Source organism: Anomaloglossus baeobatrachus, chromosome 8, assembly GCF_048569485.1.
Source record: "Anomaloglossus baeobatrachus isolate aAnoBae1 chromosome 8, aAnoBae1.hap1, whole genome shotgun sequence".
NCBI lineage: Eukaryota > Metazoa > Chordata > Amphibia > Anura > Aromobatidae > Anomaloglossus > Anomaloglossus baeobatrachus.
In genome coordinates this window covers 233,122,315-233,139,951 of record NC_134360.1, presented here as the reverse complement: position 1 = coordinate 233,139,951, position 17,637 = coordinate 233,122,315, and the positions used below count along the sequence as shown (strand labels likewise).

Genomic DNA, 17,637 nt, shown 5'->3' with positions numbered 1-17,637 from the left:
CCCATAGATAAAGAAATATTTTTTGGGGAAGGAATAACCCTTTAAACTTTTTTTGTATAAATTAAATCTGTATATAAGCTTAAAAATGTGCAATTTAATTAACAAATAAGCCTCTATATATTACAAATATTTATTTTTTTGCTCTAATCAATCACCTCTGCTTTGTCCTGACAGATATTTATTTGACCCTCGATGAGCCAATGAATAATATAACAATGTCGCTGGGGCAGACGGCAGAGATGCACTGCAGAGTGTCGGGAAATCCTTCCCCTACCATACGATGGTTAAAAAATGACGCTCCTGTCGTACAAGAGCCGCGCAGGATCTCCTTCCGCGCCACTAATTATGGATCCAGACTGCGGATACGGAACCTGGACACAACGGACACCGGATATTTCCAATGTGTGGCTACTAACGGGAGGAAAACCGTCTCCACCACAGGGGTGCTGTATGTCAAATTTGGTACGTTTTTGGGCAGAATAAGAACCTTTTCTTGTTTGTTTTTGCAGACTAATTTGATTACAATTTGGATTTGACACTTGTTACCTTTTCTTCCAGGTCCCCCCCCTACATCGAGTCCTGGCTCAGTGTAAGTAAGACATTGTTAACTGTTACATCAAACCCTGAGCGCTAACAGGAAAGCAGCAGAATTTTATGGATTTATGGATGACAAATGGCAAATCAGTTCATCATAGATATCTAATCTGTGTGCTGTGCTTGAGCCTTAGAACTTTGTGTCATCAGACAGTAGAATTCTGATTGCAGCTCTGGAGGTTACAGAGTATAAATGGAACGCTAGGTACAGGGAAATACCAAGCGAAGGGCAACATTTAAGTATATCCTATGTCTAGGGAAGGGGGAGATGGTGACCCCTGACCAATCCTACCGCTCGCCCCTGGCTTCCCTCACCACCCTAGATAGGTTCCGCACCTATGCGCTGAGCAAGATCCCTGGCCCTGGCTGACCCTAGGACTGGGCCCTACATTGGGAACGGGTGGTATGAGCACTTAGTCAACCCCACTAAGCACTAAAGAAGACACAGGGAGCACACACAGGGGGAAAGCGCATAAATTACTTATTTCCTGAGAAGTACAGCAAAGAACAACAATGTTTCTTCAGATGAGTGCAAGCCGACTGCTTGCATCCAGAGCTTCTATAGGTTCTAAGTCTATCACCAGCACAGATCCAGGGGAAATGAGAGTATTTAAGCACACAAAGGGAAGTACTGATGAATAAAGGGGAACCTGTCAGGTGCAATATGCACCCAGAACCACGAGCAGTTCTGGGTGCATATTGCTAATCCCTGCCTATCTGTCCCTGTATATAGTAGCATAGATAAAGGGATATTTAGAAAAAGTATTTCTAAAGCTCCTTTATGATATGCTAATGAGGTCAGGGACTAGTCACAAGGGCATTAGTTCCTGCACTCATTACACCGTCTTAGCATGTTAGCACACACACAGGGGCGTGCTAACATGATATTCAATGCCCACTGCCCAGCATCATCATCGGCAGTGACGCTCGTACCTGTGTCCGTTGCACCGCCTCAGAACGCTGGGCATAGGGTCAGTGCACATGATCAGAAGTCCCCAGCGCTTCCAGTCATGCGCGTTACACCAGTTTGAAGCCAGGACACATCCACCCGGCTTCATCGTGCACATGACCCGAAGTATGGGGATCATGCACACTGAGCTTAAATTCAAGAGTGGCAGCAGAGAGGTTAGCATGTCTCTGACACTGCACATTCATTAGCATGTTAGCATGCCCACAGGGGCATACTAACATGCTAAGGGAGCCGACTAGCCAAGGGAACTAACGCCCAGGGGACTAGTCCCTGCACTCATTAGCATATCATAAAAGATCTCTAGAAATACTTTTTCTAAAGATCTCTTTATCTTTGCTACTAGATACAGGGACGGTTAGGCAGGGATTAGCAATATACATCCAGAACTGCTCGTAGTTCTCGGTGCATATTGCACCTGACAGGTTCCCTTTAACAGCTGAAAGGTGAGGAACTCCTCAGGGTCCTAAAGGGGAAGGGATTAACTCCAAACAGAGAATGTGAGGGAGTAGTTTGTGCAGCCAAATGTTGCGACCTTCTACAGCCGGACACCACATGACTGTCTGTCAAGCACGACACACCCATGGCAATAAACCAGGATTAAACCAAATATTCAGTAAAATAGAGCAGGAGCAAAGCAAAAGTGAGGCTGTGCTTATACCTGTACATAAGTAATAGGGAGGAGAGAGGTTATTCCATAGGGGGTGCTATAAAGGCATATTTGCATTTTGCTGCAGGACACTTGAGTGAAGCCCCCGACATTGCCCTATTAACCCTCCGCCGTCTCTAATCTTCTCACCCGCTCTATATTTTTTCACTGCCGTCTTGTTCCCCTTTTCTCTTATTTTAAACAAGAAAAGTATCCCAGAAATGGCGCTGAAAGCTGCCAAACTCGCTGCCTCCGATGGCCGACGCTGCCTCATTCTTCTCTTTTATATCCTGCCAATTTTCCTGGCACAACAGGGTTACGATTTTGCTTTTGACAAATATGGATGTATGTTTTAGATTTTATGTTTCCTAGTGATGCCCAAAGTGCTAAAACTGACATATACAATACATAAAAGACATTCTACCCGGGTGTCAGGGCCTAATGTCCCTAATAGCGCATTACAGATGTTTCATAAATCACTCACAATTTCTTTTAACCATGAAGAACATAAGAATTCCTGCCGGGTAGAAATGTGGATGAAGCCAAACACTCAGCCGCAGTCATACCAACGTTAAGCTGTAAGCTGAAACTACAACTCCCAGCGTTTACTGCAATTGTCAGGCACAATGAGTCTTCTTAATGGACATCTGTCTGCAGGTTTTTGCTATGTAATCTGAAGGAAGCATGATGTAGGGGCTGAGAACCTGATTCCAGCAATATGTCGCTTACTATGCTGTGTTTTGCTGTTTCTGTGTTTTATCAGCAGTAGATTATCATTTCAACACTAGGTGTCTCGTGCCTCCTAGTCCAACTCGGACCTGTCACACAGAGTTTTGTACAAATTTTGCCATCTGTCATGGCGGCATTGGACTCTGTTAAGATTGCAGATTCTGACACTCTGCCTGATGGTTTCTCTGGTGTCTGCTGGGATTAACACAGGCAGACTCGGGTGTTGACCTGCTGTGTGCTGATCCATAGGCAGGCTAGTAAGAGTTAACCTCTGCTTGCTCCTGTAATCACGTGTTGTGGGGAGACCTATCACATCTGCTCCCCTTATTTATGCTGGTGGAATCCTTCTACCCATGCCAGCTATAGTTTTTTTTTGTTATGGTCTGTGAGGTGAAGTGTTCCAGACTCTCTGCTGAAGGTTGTGCTTAGGTTGTGTCTACTACTTGGAGCGTTTGTGGAATTTATCCCTGTTTTGTATCTTCCTTCCTGCTCTTGTTTTCCTCCTGAATCTCTTATAGTCTTATCCTGTGTGCGTGGTGTGTGACGGAGTTGTTTTTTCCCTTGTTTGTCTTTAACTGTGGTTTTCAATGCACTCCTGTCCCGCTCCTCCCTGGGGGAAGGGGGAATTAGATCAGGACTGGTCAGGAGCAGGGCCAGGAAGGAGACTCAGGCCTCTCCACCATCAGGAGTATCCCTGAGAATAGGGATAGCATAGGGTCCCCTAGCTTGAGGGACAGCTTATGAGCCCTGGTTCCCCGCTATATCAAAGTCATTGTGTACACATAAAGCTGCCAATCAGTGGTGTGGGCTGGGTTATACAGGGCTCATCATTCAAAGCAACACTAGATCTGCAGCAGAGAAATAAATATAAAAACATAACAGCAAGCAGCCCAGTAAGTGACACATCGCTGAAATCAGTGTCTCTGCCCCTACATTATGCTGCTCTCAGGTTACCTGGTGACAGATTCAACAGAAACTTCTCCAATCCTGCCCCTATACTCTAGATTGCTCTTTCTCGCGCAGTATTCCAGAAACTGAGATTATGATGAGATTACTGATGTCAAATTATAAATCACTGCTCAGATTATTTTATTTTATTACATAGATACCACAAACGGATTGTACATTATCTAATATATAAAGCTGAGTGTGTGCGCGTATGTATGTATATCAATAAAGGAATCCGCACCATCACATTTACAATCACAATATTTTGCACAGACAATGCATTTGACTCAGGGAACGTCATAGACTATGTTTTGAGGGGAAAATTTAACCCTGCAGTTTACAGTTTGCTGAAACATGTGCCTCCATTAAAGTGAATGGAGCTGGGAACTACAGGTCATTAATAGGAGCTGTGATTGGTGCTAAAGGCAATGAAGGCTATTCTTAGTATAAGAAGCTTATGTGTGAGGTAATATATAGACAGAGACACACACACAGAAACAGAGACACACATGGACAGAGACACATATAGACAGAGACACACAGAGATACATACAGACAGAAACAAAGAGACAGACAGACACAGAAACAGACACACTGAGACAAAGACAGACACAGACAAAAACACAGACAGAGGCACACAGAGACAGACACACACAGAAACACAGAGACAAACACAGAGACACACAGAGACATAGGCACACAGAGACACAGACAGAGGCACACAGAGACAGAGGCACACAGAAACACAGAGACAAACACTGACACACACAGAGGCAGAGGCACACAGAGACACACAAAGAAACAGAGGCACACAGAGACACACACAGAGACAGAGGCACACAGAGACAGGCACACAGAGACACACAGAGACAGAGGCACACAGAGACACAGACAGAGGCACACAGATACAGAGGCACACAGAGACAAACACTGACACACACAGCGACAGAGGCACACAGAGACAAACACAGAGACACACAGAGACATAGGCACACAGAGACACAGACAGAGGCACACAGAGACAGAGGCACACAGAAACACAGACAAACACTGACACACACAGAGACAGAGGCACACAGAGACACACACAGAAACAGAGGCACACAGAGACAGAGGCACACAGAGACAGGCACACAGAGACACACACAGAGACACACAGAGACAGAGGCACACAGAGACAGACACACAAACACAGAGACACACAGACACAGACACACAAACACAGAGACACATAGAGACACACAGAGACAGAGACACAAGACAGAGACACGCAGACACAGAGACAGAGAGGGAGATAGACAGACACTTAGTTACTATCCCTGGCAACTCCGGGTACTACAGCTCGTTAATATAAAATTACTTCTTTCATTGTTTCTACTCCTCCATCTTTAGTTTGTTTTCCAAGTCCTCGTGATATTTGCAGTGGAAGTGGAAAACAAACAAAAAACAGTTACAAATGGAAACACAAAGTATATTCACGTGTAATGCGCCATGGAATAAATGGTGCTATAATGATAATGATAATAATAATAATAATAATAATAATAATAATAATATAACAAAGTTGCAGAATGTTTCATTATGCGATGATTAGGCATTTTTAACCCCATAAAGGCTCTTGTCCGGGCTCGCTGGCAGCGGTATTCTATTATTACGGCCTCGGTGCTTTCCATGACTATTGTGACAGTGATTGTTTTTTGCTCTTGTTTATTAGGAGAACATCCGAGCTGCTTTTTTTTGGCTACAGCTTCATTCTGTTTGAACAGTATTTGTCTGTGCTTAGTCATGCATGGGGAGGGGGACGAAACGGAGCCTCTTCTGATGTGGATGAGCAAATACCCGGGAGATAATTAATAACAGCGACGGAGTTATTATTCCTGAATGGTTTTCATTCCAAGAAGAATGAGACTTAATTACTATATTCGGCCTCTCGCTAATAAAACCTAAGAAGCCTCTCAGTGGGATCAGACAAGGACTTTTATGTATCTTGTCTCACATGTCAGCGGCTCAGCCATATTACTATTTATTACCAATATTAATTCTATTAATAGATGGCGGTGGATCCAGAGGCGGAGACGTCACTTCTGGGCCCTCGGGGGACCCCCAGCTGCAATGCTATAGTGACGGTTGGGACAGAGGATGGCGCTCACTTGGGTTTAGGTCATTATAATTTTAGCATTACTATTATATATTATTATAGCGCCATTTATTCCATGAAAATGAGTCTAAATAATAAAAACAATATTCATGAAGAATACAAGGAGGCACAGACTGGTACAGGAGGGGGCAGCATCTGGGAGGTTGTCCGTTCTGCAGAGCACTTTTTTTTTCCCATCCGTGCCCCTTTTAGAACCTCCGAGCCCATCCCCCTTCCATGCTTAGTGCCCTCCTTCCCTCCTTTCGGAGTTGCTGAGTTTTCGGGAGATTTTCCAACTTTTCCCAGAGTCTTTTTTTTTTTTCTTTTCAGAAGTCTCATTGAGATTTCAGGAGGGTTGTCGACTAATACATGCGTGCACCCTTGCTATCACCTCCTTTTTTGAAAAACAAAAATTTAGAATAACATACCTATAGGGCTTAGTGGGCGCCTCACCCCTATCGCAAGGATTCACAGCAGGGACATCATAGGAATACAGCTTGAATGGGGAGGACTCACAATCTGAGAAGGTCCAATATGGAGAGACACCTTAAAGGGGTTGTCCTCTACTTTTTCACCCCCTTGCCATATTTCATAGCTCTTCCAGACAATACCTTTTGTAATATACTTGTATTGGATGTATAGATTCTATGAGCGCATCTCGGCAGGGTGTTATGCGCTATATGCTGATTAGCGGGAAAAAGGCCTCCTAGACTGTCCCTCAGGCTAAGGGGACCTAGCTGTCCCTTATCCCAGAGGTACTTCTGAAGGTGAAGAGGTCTGGACCGCCAGCCTAGCCCAGTTCCAATACCCCCTCTTTCCTACCCATGCGGAGGGCCGTCAGGAGTGATTAATCCCACACAAAAAAAAAAAAGAGAGAGGGAAAAACCAAAACTGAAACTCACTGCAAGCACACACAGAAGTATAGACAATATGTGCTCAGGAGGAAATAAACAACAGGGAGGAAATAAACAGACGAGTATATTTCCACAACACTCCCAATAATGCACAGAAGAGCTCCTTAGACTGGAACACCACAGCACAAGGACTGGTATCGCAAAAGCTATAATCGGCGTGGTAGGATCAATCCACCAACTTAAAAAGGGCCGGGAGTAGCTGTGATAGGTTTCTTAAAACATGTGACTGCAGAGACAATCACCAGGCTAGCAGAACTTAACTCCTGCAAGCCTGAACCAAAGAGATCACAGCTTGGGCAATGCACGAGTCTGTCTGAGAAACTTAAAAGCTTAACATTAGACCTAGTGTATAATGTCAGACTCTGCTGTGTGAACAGGGTCAGATGCCGTCCTGACACTCAGTGAGAGGTTTGAGCTAAACCCCGTGTGACACAGGGACTACATAGTTAGCACTAGATTGTTATGCAGATTCTTCTTCCTCCTCTGATCATTCCTTTTCCGGCACAGAAATCAGACCAAATGAAAGTGAGTTGTCACTGGGCTCTTGATAGTGAATGTAGGTGATTTGGAGTAAATGAGAGCTGCCTGAGCATGAGTCCTGAAGACACAGTTTGTCTGTCTCACACAAGCTGAGCTAACAGTATAATTCAGTAGTTACAGCAGGGGCCGACACCTTTGCTACTGAAGTGCTGCAATCTGCATTTTAAAAGCAAGAGGTTTAAATAATCCAATTGCTGACATGGATAGCTGAAAGTAACGACATTTGTATAACAAACACAGTGAAAGAGCTTTACTGGCCATCTGGCAATTGCCAGATGGGTTGGTACCCACCCTGGGGTGCTCTGACACTTGGTATCTCCCAATATCTTCAGTAGAACAGGGTGTAGAATGGAGGGGGTGTGCTGAGTGGAGAATGGAGGTGGTCTGCTAATTGGAGAATAGATGGTGCATGCTAAGTGCTGTCTCACAGGCTATTGCAATGCATGATGGAACTTGTAGTAATAGCACATAGTAAGCCTGGAAAGAGGTGGTGATGGATGTAAACATCAGAGCTGCAGCTGCAGACACCAAGTGATGCTATCTGCAGGATAAAAGGTTTATATTACTATAATAAGAGTATGGATTCATTTAGTGGCACAAAATAGCACACTTGATGAATAAAAAATGAAATGAGATAGGGTAGTGGAAAACGTCTTTAATATAAGAGAACATTTCCGAGAGTTGATATAAAGGGCTTCTCTTGGTTTGGAGGACCCAACTTATCAGAACAGTACAGACAACCATGGTTTTCAATAATAATGGTGTAATGCTTTATTTCTCCTGTGGGGGTGCTGCAGGGTAATTGACCGCTTACTGATAGATTCCCTTATAGATCACATCTGATTAGTGGGAATCACAGCATTCCCCCTTTTTTTTAAATAATGAGTCTTCAGCTCTGTATATGCAGCAGACCTACAAGAATTGGACAGTAATGACCCACCAGATGGCTCTTTACAGCTCTCAGCTCTTCCATGTTCACATAAAAAAGCTTTTTTACTCAGCAATTTTTTCCAATATCCACCCATTTCGTGAAGGCATGTGCCTGTTATTAAACCTGGAAGAAATAAAGAGCAGGGAAATGTAAAGTCCCTGGATACAGCGTGATCATGTGTTTTTCGGCATTTGTGACATATACATGCCTGCTGCACATGCCACCCAGACACATTTATACACACACCACACCCTTCCAGTATCCATTGTATTCTGAAAAATTCTTACATTTTAATAGTTCAAACAAATATAAAAAATACCTTGTAATATGTGTTTTCAAAAAAATATGCTTCTTTCTCCACTTATGAAGCACTTCTTTTTTCCCCTTTTGCCTTCTCGACTAAACATGGTAAAATCTGTCTTACTGAGGGATCAGATTGCAGCTGACTATGGGAAGAAAGGAGTAAGGAGGAGGGAGGGAGGAGCATTAGTGAGAGAACAGGCAGAAGTACTTTCTAGTAAGTGTTTTATCTCATCCCAAAGCTGGAAACACAGCTACACTGCTCAATACTGCTGTATAATGTCCTCAAAGTAATGTTGCTACTCAATGTGTGCTACATAGAGACAGGAGAGCAGGAATCCCTCATGTCTGTGTGTGCTGCATATGGGAGATATAAATTGGACTCACTGAGGGATTAGATTACAGCTGTCTAAAGGAAGAAAGGAGGGAGGGAGGAGCATTAGTGAGAGAACAGGCAGAGGAAGTGCTTTCTAGTAAGTGTTTTATCTCATCCCAAAGCTGGAAACACAGCTACACTGCTCAGTACAGCTGTATAATATTCTCAGTGTTGCTTCTACTTCTGAATATGTACCACATGTACATGTCTGTGTGTGCTGTGTATGGGTGATATAAAATGGACTCACTGAGGGATTAGAATACAGCTGTCTATAGGAAGAAACGAGTGAGAAGGAGGGAGGGAGGAGCATTGGTGAGAGAACAGGCAAAGAAAGTGCTTTCTAGTAAGTGTTTTATCTCATCCCAGTGCTGGAAACACAGCTACACTGCTCAATACTGCTGTATAATGTCCTCAAAGTAATGTTGCTTCTCAATGTATGCTACATAGAGACAGGAGAGCAGGAATCCCTCATGTCTGTGTGTGCTGTGTATGAGACATATAAAATGGACTCACTGAGGGATCAGATTACAGCTGTCTAAAGGAAGAAAGGAGGGAGTAGCATTAGTGAGAGAATAGGCAGAGGAAGTGCTTTCTAGTAAGTATTTTATCTCATCCCAGTGCTGGAAACACAGCTACATTGCTCAATACTGCTGTATAATTTCCTCAGATTTATTGCTGCTTCTGAATATGTGCTATATAGAGACGGGAGAGCAGGAATCCCTCATGTCTGTGTGTGCTGTGTATGGGTAATATAAAATGGACTCACTGAGGGATCAGATTACAGCTCATTATGGGAAGAAATGAGTGAGGAGGATCATTAGTGAGAAAACAGGCAGAGGAAGTGCTTTCTAGTAAGTGTTTTATCTCATCCCAGTGCTGAAAACATAGCTTCACTGCTCAATACTGCTGTATAATATCCTCAGTTACTGCTGCTTCTGAATGCGTGCTACATACAGAAGGGAGAGCAGCAATCCCTCATGTCTATATGTGCTGTGTATGGGACATATAAAATGGACTCACTGAGGGATCAGATTGCAGCTGTCTAAAGGAAGAAAGTAGGGAGAGAGGAGCATTAGTGAGAGAGCAGGAAGAGGAAGTGCTTTCTAGTAAGTGTTTTATCTCATCCCAGTGCTGGAAACACAGCTACACTGCTCATTACTGCTGTATAATTTCCTCAGAGTTACTGCTGCTTCTGAATATGTGCTACATGGAGACGGGAGAGCAGAAATCCCTCATATCTGTGTGTGCTGTGTATGGGACATATAAAATGGACTCACTAAGGGATCAGATTATAGCTGCCTATAGGGAAAAAAAAAGAGTAGGAAGGGGGGAGGGAAGAGCATTAGTGAGAGAACAGGCAGAGGAAGTGCTTTCTATTAAGTGTTTTATCTCATCCCAGTGCTGGAAACACAGCTACACTGCTCAATACTGCTGTATAATATTCTCAGTGTTACTGCTGCTTCTGAGTGTGTGCTACATAGATACAGGAGAGCAGGAATCCCTCTCATGTCTATATGTGCTGTGTATGGGAGATATAAAATGGACTCACTGAGGGATCAGATTACAGCCGTCTGAAGGAAGAGGAGTGAGGAGGTGTGCGGTCTACGGGAGTTATGACAGCTAGTCTCTCCACCCACCAGCTCAGAGTCAACTGAAAATTATTCCGGGGGTTAACTAGTCAAAACGTCAGAGTATACCTCATATGATGTCCACACATTCTGTTATCCCTCATGTACAAACAAGACAGCTTATGCTGAAGTCATCTGTAATTATGGGTACACTATAAATCATTTTTATTTCACATGCAGTACTGCATTTGGCCACAGTGGCGCTGTTAAGCAATGCAACAAAAATATTAGACATTAGTAATCAAATGCAGAAAAAAAGCCAGGATTTATCTATTTTAGCATTCTCGGAATCAAGAGGCGTCTAATTTGAGGGTGAATTTCTCACCTGTGAATGAATGTCCGCCTGTCCTAGAAATATCCATCAATTATAGAATACCCCTTTAAACAATATTTTTCCTGATTGTGTTTTTTTAAAAGAAAAATTTCAAAAATATTTTAATTGCGTGAGATTTTCCCCGGTGTCGGTGTGACCTTCCGGTGGACACATTTCTCTTCCCTTCTCCTCCCTTTAGGATTAGGGGTTTTGGAAATTTCAGATGTCATTAATCAGGATGGTGTTTGTTCTTGGAAGACCACCTGGGCACCGGGAAACATAATAGGTGACCGAGACAAAGCATGAAGGTTGTGGCGTGACAATGCGGGCCATTGTTATAGGGACGTGTCAATCACAGCTCGGGGACCTTTGTATCAGGCTGTTTCCACACACTCCCGGTCTGGGGAACGTGTTTATCTGGCCTAATAAAATCACTAAATGGGGTCATAAATCTCCTCCAACTCAATATACTAATGCATTTAAAAAGCCCTTAAAGTCCGTGACAATATAATTTACCCTCTAAGGTTCTAATAGTGGGAAATGGTAAAGAAACCAATTGTCCCGTCACATTTTTTTTTTTGCAAAAATTTAATTTGAGGTTCCAACAAAAAGGCAATTACGAGGTGTTACATAATATACTCCGATAATTAAAACCATGCGGAGGACTGGGGGCTTAGGACGGAGCGCGCTTAATCCAGTCGCCTCCGTTACGTTCTGTAAAAATGGTATTTAAACCGTGTTGGTTTTATTGATCTCGTTAACAACAGGAGGGATGTGGTTTTGTCTGTGGTCATACAATATTATTCTCACGTATAGGCTCGTATTTACATTCAACCACATTATATGTTCATCTACGAGTCATCGCCATCGACTGAAAATGAAGGACGGTGTTTGCCCTGTTACATTGTGGTAATGGAGGCTAATATATTAAAGGTGGTCTCCTTATTGTTCTATCCTACTTGATAGAAGGGTCCGTGACAATACAGTGACCTCCGGTGATCAGCTGTACAGTCATGGCCAAAAGTTTTGAGAATGACACCAAAATTATTTTTTCACATGATCTGTTGCCCTCTGGTTTTTAATTGTGTTTGTCTGATGTTTACATCACATACAGAAATATAATTGCAATCATATTATGAGGACCAAAAGGTTCTATTGACAGAATGAGTTAATGCAGCAAGTCAATATTTGCAGTGTTGACCCTTCTTCTTCAGGACCTCTGCAATTCTCCCTGGCATACTCTCAATCAACTTCTGCACCAAATCCTGACTGATAGCTGTCCATTCTTGTATAAGCAATGCTTGCATTTTGCCAGAATTTGTTGGTTTTTGTTTGTCCACCCGTCTCTTGATGATTGCCCACAAGTTCTCAATGGGATTAAGATCTGGGGAGTTTCCAGGCCATGGACCCAAAATCTCTATGTTTTGTTCCATGAGCCATTTAGTGATCACCTTTGCTTTATGGCAAGGTGCTCCATCATGCTGGAAAAGGCATTGTTGGGTGCCAAACTGCTCTTGGACAGTTGGGAGAAGTTGCTTTTGGAGGACATTCTGGTACCATTCTTTATTCATGGCTGTGTTTTTAGGCAAGACTGTGAGTGAGCCGATTCCCTTGGCTGAGAAGCAACCCCACACATGAATGGTTTCAGGATGCTTAACAGAAGGCATGAGACAAGACTGGTGCTAGCGCTCGCCTCTTCTTCTCCTAATAAGCTGTTTTCCAGATGTCCCAAACAATCGAAAAGGGGATTCATCTGAGAAAATGACTTTACCCCAGTCCTCAGCAGTCCACTCCCTGCACCTTTTGCAGAATATCAGTCGGTCCCTGATATTTTTTCTGGAGAGAAGTGGCTTCTTTGCTGCCCTCCTTGAAACCAGGCCTTGCTCCAGCAGTCTCCGCCTCACAGTGCGTGCAGAAGCACTCACACCAGCCTGCTGCCATTGCTGAGCTAGCTCGGCACTGCTGGTAGTCACATCCCACAGCTGAAACAGTTTTAAGATACGGTCCTGGCGTTTGCTGGTCCTTCTTGGGCGCCCTGGAGCCTTTTTGGCAACAATGGAAGCGCTCTCCTTGAAGTTCTTGATGATGCGATAGATTGTTGACTGAGGTGCAATCTTTGTAGCTGCGATACTCTTCCCTGTTAGGCCATTTTTGTGCAGAGCAATGATGGCTGCACGTGTTTCTTTAGAGATAACCATGGTTAACTGAAGAGAAACAATGATACCAAGCACCAGCCTCCTTTAAAAGTGTCCAGTGGTGTCATTCTTACTTAATCATGACTGATTGATCGCCAGCCCTGTCCTCATCAACACCCACACCTGTGTTAATGGAACAATCACTAAAACAATGTTAGCTGCTCCTTTTAAGGCAGGACTGCAATGATGTTGAAATGTGTTTTGGGGGTTAAAGTTCATTTTCTTAGCCAATATTGACTTTGCAAGTAATTGCTGTTAAGCTGATCGCTCTTTATGACATTCTGGAGTATATGCAAATTGCCATTAGAAAAACTTAAGCAGTAGACTTTGTAAAAATTAATATTTGTAGCATTCTCAAAACTTTTGGCCATAACTGTAATCACTGGAGAATCCTGAGAGCAAGTCTTCAGTTTCCCTGCAGCATTCCCGCAGGGTAAATGAGGTATTACAACTTGTGCATTCATATCAGTGGATTATCTGTGTAATGCAGGACAAGAACAGTCCTCCAGGAGGAGAGACGCTCTTTACAATCACTATGGCCAAGAAATGAGGATCCTGATCAGAGTATAGGGTATGACATCCTAATAGGGTGAATTAGATATTTTATTTCCTAAGAAGATCCAAAAACCCTAGTGCATGCCCTTATTATCTCCCGCCTGGACTATTGCAACCCCCTGCTCTGTGGCCTCCCTTCTAACAGTCTCGCACCCCTACAATCTATTCTAAACTATGGCGCCCGACTAATTCACCTGTCCCCCCACTACTTCCCGACCTCTCCTCTCTGCCAATCCCTTCACTGGCTTACCGTTGCCCAACGACTCCAGTTCAAAACCCCTAACCATGACCTACAAAGCCATCCACAACCTGTCTCCTCCCTACATCTGTGACCTAGTCTCCCAGTATTACCTGAACGTATCCTTCGATCCTCTCAAGACATCCTTCTCTACTCCTCTCTCATCTCCCCTTCCCACAATCACATCCAAGATTTCTCCTGTGCCTCCCCCATACTCTGGAACTCTCTGCCACAACATATCAGACTCTCGCCTACCTTGACAAGCTTCAAAAGGAACCTAAAGACCCACCTCTTCCGACAAGCCTACAACCTGCAGCAACCCTCAGTCCACTATACTGGTGCCCGACCAGCTCTGCCCTCACCTACTGTATCCTCACCCATCAATTGTAGACGTGAGCCTTCGCGAGCAGGGTCTTCTCTCCTCCTGTGGACTTTAAGCCCTTGGAGGCAGGGTCCTCTCTCCTCCTCTTGGGCAGGGTCCTTTCTCTCCTCCTCATGGGCAGGGTCCTCTCTCCTCCTGTGGACTGTGAGCCCTTGGAGGCAGGGTCCTCTCTCCTCCTCGGGGGCAGGGTCCTCTCTCCTCCTCGGGGGCAGGGTCCTTTCTCTCCTCCTCAGGGGCAGGGACCTCTCTCCTCCTCAGGGGCAGGGTCCTCTCTCCTCCTCAGGGGCAGGGTCCTCTCTCCTCCTCAGGGGCAGGGTCCGCTCCTCCTGTACCAGTCTGTGCCTTATATTGTTTATGATTATTGTACTTGTCCCTATTATATATACCCTTTTCACATGTAAAGCATCATGGAATAAATGGCGCTATAATAATAATAATAGTAATAATAAAAAATAATGTTTCTTAACCCCTTACGAACCATGGACCGCAGGTAATCTGACCTCAGATAACCTCACTAAACTCAGATTCACAGACCGGCATCTCCTGGCAGAAAATCACGTTTTTTTGCCAAAAGATACAGGTTTGATGCTGAAATTTTTACACCATTTTCCTGCACCCAATCTACACCTCCTGGCAAAAATCCACATCATACCGCATGTGGTTTTGATGCGTTTTTTTTTGCCAGGAGGTGTAGATTGGGTGCAGGAATATGGTGTAAAAATGTAATCGACAAATCTGTATCTTCAGTCTTTTGGAACTTATTTTAAATCGCTTGAGACTTCGAAGTCCGAGAAGTGACCGGTCCATTCTTGGAAGCCGCCATTATCATGTAGTTACATTTTAAAAAGAAAAGACGTTGGCAGCAAAATTGCCAAAAAAAGGAATAAATATTCGATATGTAAGAAGCGTCAGTACGAACGCCCCCGGTGTTTTCCTAAGGTGTCTTCTGCTTCAAAAACTAAGCGGACATGCCACCATCCAAAAGACACTGCGAGCTTCTCCTGAACTATCAAATCCTTACATGGGGCATCGATATTAGATTGGAGGATGAACTGCTGCTAATCGGCTGATTGATGGGGTCCCAGCAATCGCACCCCAACAACCAATCATTAAGTGGAGGCAAATCCTCTGGACGTATCATCACTTCATGGCATGGGAAAACTCATAACCTTCTAAATACAAGGGAAGAATCTAGAGAAATGTCCTTCATCTCAGCAGTAACTTTTTTTTTTTTGTCCATGCGGTCAGGAATTCCAGCAATCTCCTCCCTCCACCGCGAAGGAAGAAAACGTCCAGAAATTTGATGCAAGGTTATAGAGATATAGAGCAGGACAGGGAAATCTCTGAGATAAACCCATCTCCAGGAGCTCGTTTACGGATCAGGATTTGGATCTACACCAATAGCCCAGAGATAAAAACCACAAGGAGCAAAGAAACCAACATCTCCATGTGTCACACCCGGCATAAAATATTACACTCAGGAGGTAGGAGATCATCTCCACCGCAGAGCTGCCAGCACCGGAGCGTGTCTTCATTATGAGGCTTCCTTGAATGTTCATTCAGGCTCGGTCTGGATTTGCACCTGAATCCGGTTGCCTCCATTGAATTGCAAGATGATGGACTCAATGTAAATTTACAATTCACTGCAAGACCCTGATACACCCTGCTCTGGTGGCCATCATCATTATTATAGCGCCATTTATTCCATGGCGCCTTAGACATCATTCCTTATTAACTCTCCCCGGCTTTCTTCTCTCTTACCTACTGTCTACTTTTGCCATTGCCAAGGTTCTCCCTACCTCGTGGCAATATTCCTTAGGTTCCTGCCATCTGCTATTGTGTTTATTTGTTCCTTCTTCTAATTTTGCCTATATCAACCTATCTCATACCAATGCAGGCGTCAGCCTATTTACGACCATACTCCATCTGCCCCAACCCAAGCTCCTTCTGACGATTGCTGCCTACTGCCTTGGCCATAAGCTCATGGAAAGTCTAGAAGACTGCCAGAAAAAAAGGAAGATCTACTGGACTCCTGGAAGAGTTGGCAAATCTACTGGCTTCTCCTAAAGTCTCAAACCTCCCAGATTATTTTTGAAGACTTTGGTGCACCCTGGTGGTGGAATAGGCAAGAAAAGGATGTGTCACCTCTTCTGAACATTTACTTCTGGATTCCAAAGATTGGCTACACAACTTGCTGTCTTCGGTCCATGTAGGAGTCGGCCATGGCTATCAGACTCATCTCCTTGCTGTAATTCTAGTCAAATCCATAAACAACCACCAATCCTTTGTGACAGTGTAATGTCCTGAATGGAGAAACCAGAGGACTGGCGAGAGGTTGATGTAACAGAAAGCTGCCTCTCAGCACCAGAAAATCCGCTTTAACCAAACTTATTTACCATTAGTTGTAGGAATAGAGGGGAAAGTAAATATATGCCACCAGGGTAACATAGAGAAGTCAGCTTTATCCAGTTTCTAGTCTTTGGAATAGATATGTGGAATGCCACTTTCACATGCGTTCCGATCTCTGTTCAGTGATCCTGTTGGGGCTTCCCTCCGAACCCCCCCGCAAAACGGGTTTCGGGCATATGCTCCGACCGGTCCACTGACTATAATGGTGCAGATGGAGTCACCATGTGCTCTGTTGTGCACCATTTTTGGGAGTATACGCTTACTGTAGGTGGATACCCAAACGCAGTCTACTGCGTCTGTGTCACGGTTCCAATGTGCAGAGCATTTTGCATTTGGAATGCTTTTGTCACGGCTCCGTTGTGTGAAGCATTTTGCATTTGAAAATGCTAGGCTATATGTCTTGTGTACTTGCTGACAAGTTATCTTTCAGCAGTAGGGTCCACGCTGGTTTTAGGAGGTGCCTTCACAGATGCGCCACGTTCCTGGTGATTGCTCTGTTTCTTTACTGGGCTTGCTCTGCCTATACTTCTCCAGTCGTACTTCCTGTTTGCTCAGTGTGCTCTTTTCTCCTGTCTGGTATAAGTGTTCTGATCTTGGCTTCTGACCTCGGACCTCCTCCTGACCACATCTCTATCTGTACCCTGACCCTTATACGTTACCTCCCGGCTTCTGACCTCTGACCTCTTCTTAACCATGTCTCTGGCTACTCCCTGAACCTTATACGTTACCTATTGGCTTCTGACCTCAGACCTCTTCCTGACCACGTCTCTGTCTGCTCCCTGAACCTTGTACATTACCTCCCAGCTTCTGACCTCGGATCTCTTCCTGACCA

General features: G+C 44.2%; 1 protein-coding gene across 1 annotated transcript in view; it reads left to right on the top strand.

Moving 5' to 3' along the window:
• Positions 1 to 17,637, top strand: part of ROR1 (receptor tyrosine kinase like orphan receptor 1) — a 282,946-nt gene that overhangs the window by 215,323 nt on the left and 49,986 nt on the right. Inside the window, exons 3-4 of the mRNA XM_075320352.1 lie at positions 175 to 462; positions 559 to 589. Of these exons, the coding sequence (XP_075176467.1) occupies positions 175 to 462; positions 559 to 589 (319 nt within the window). The remainder of the gene's footprint in view (positions 1 to 174; positions 463 to 558; positions 590 to 17,637) is intronic.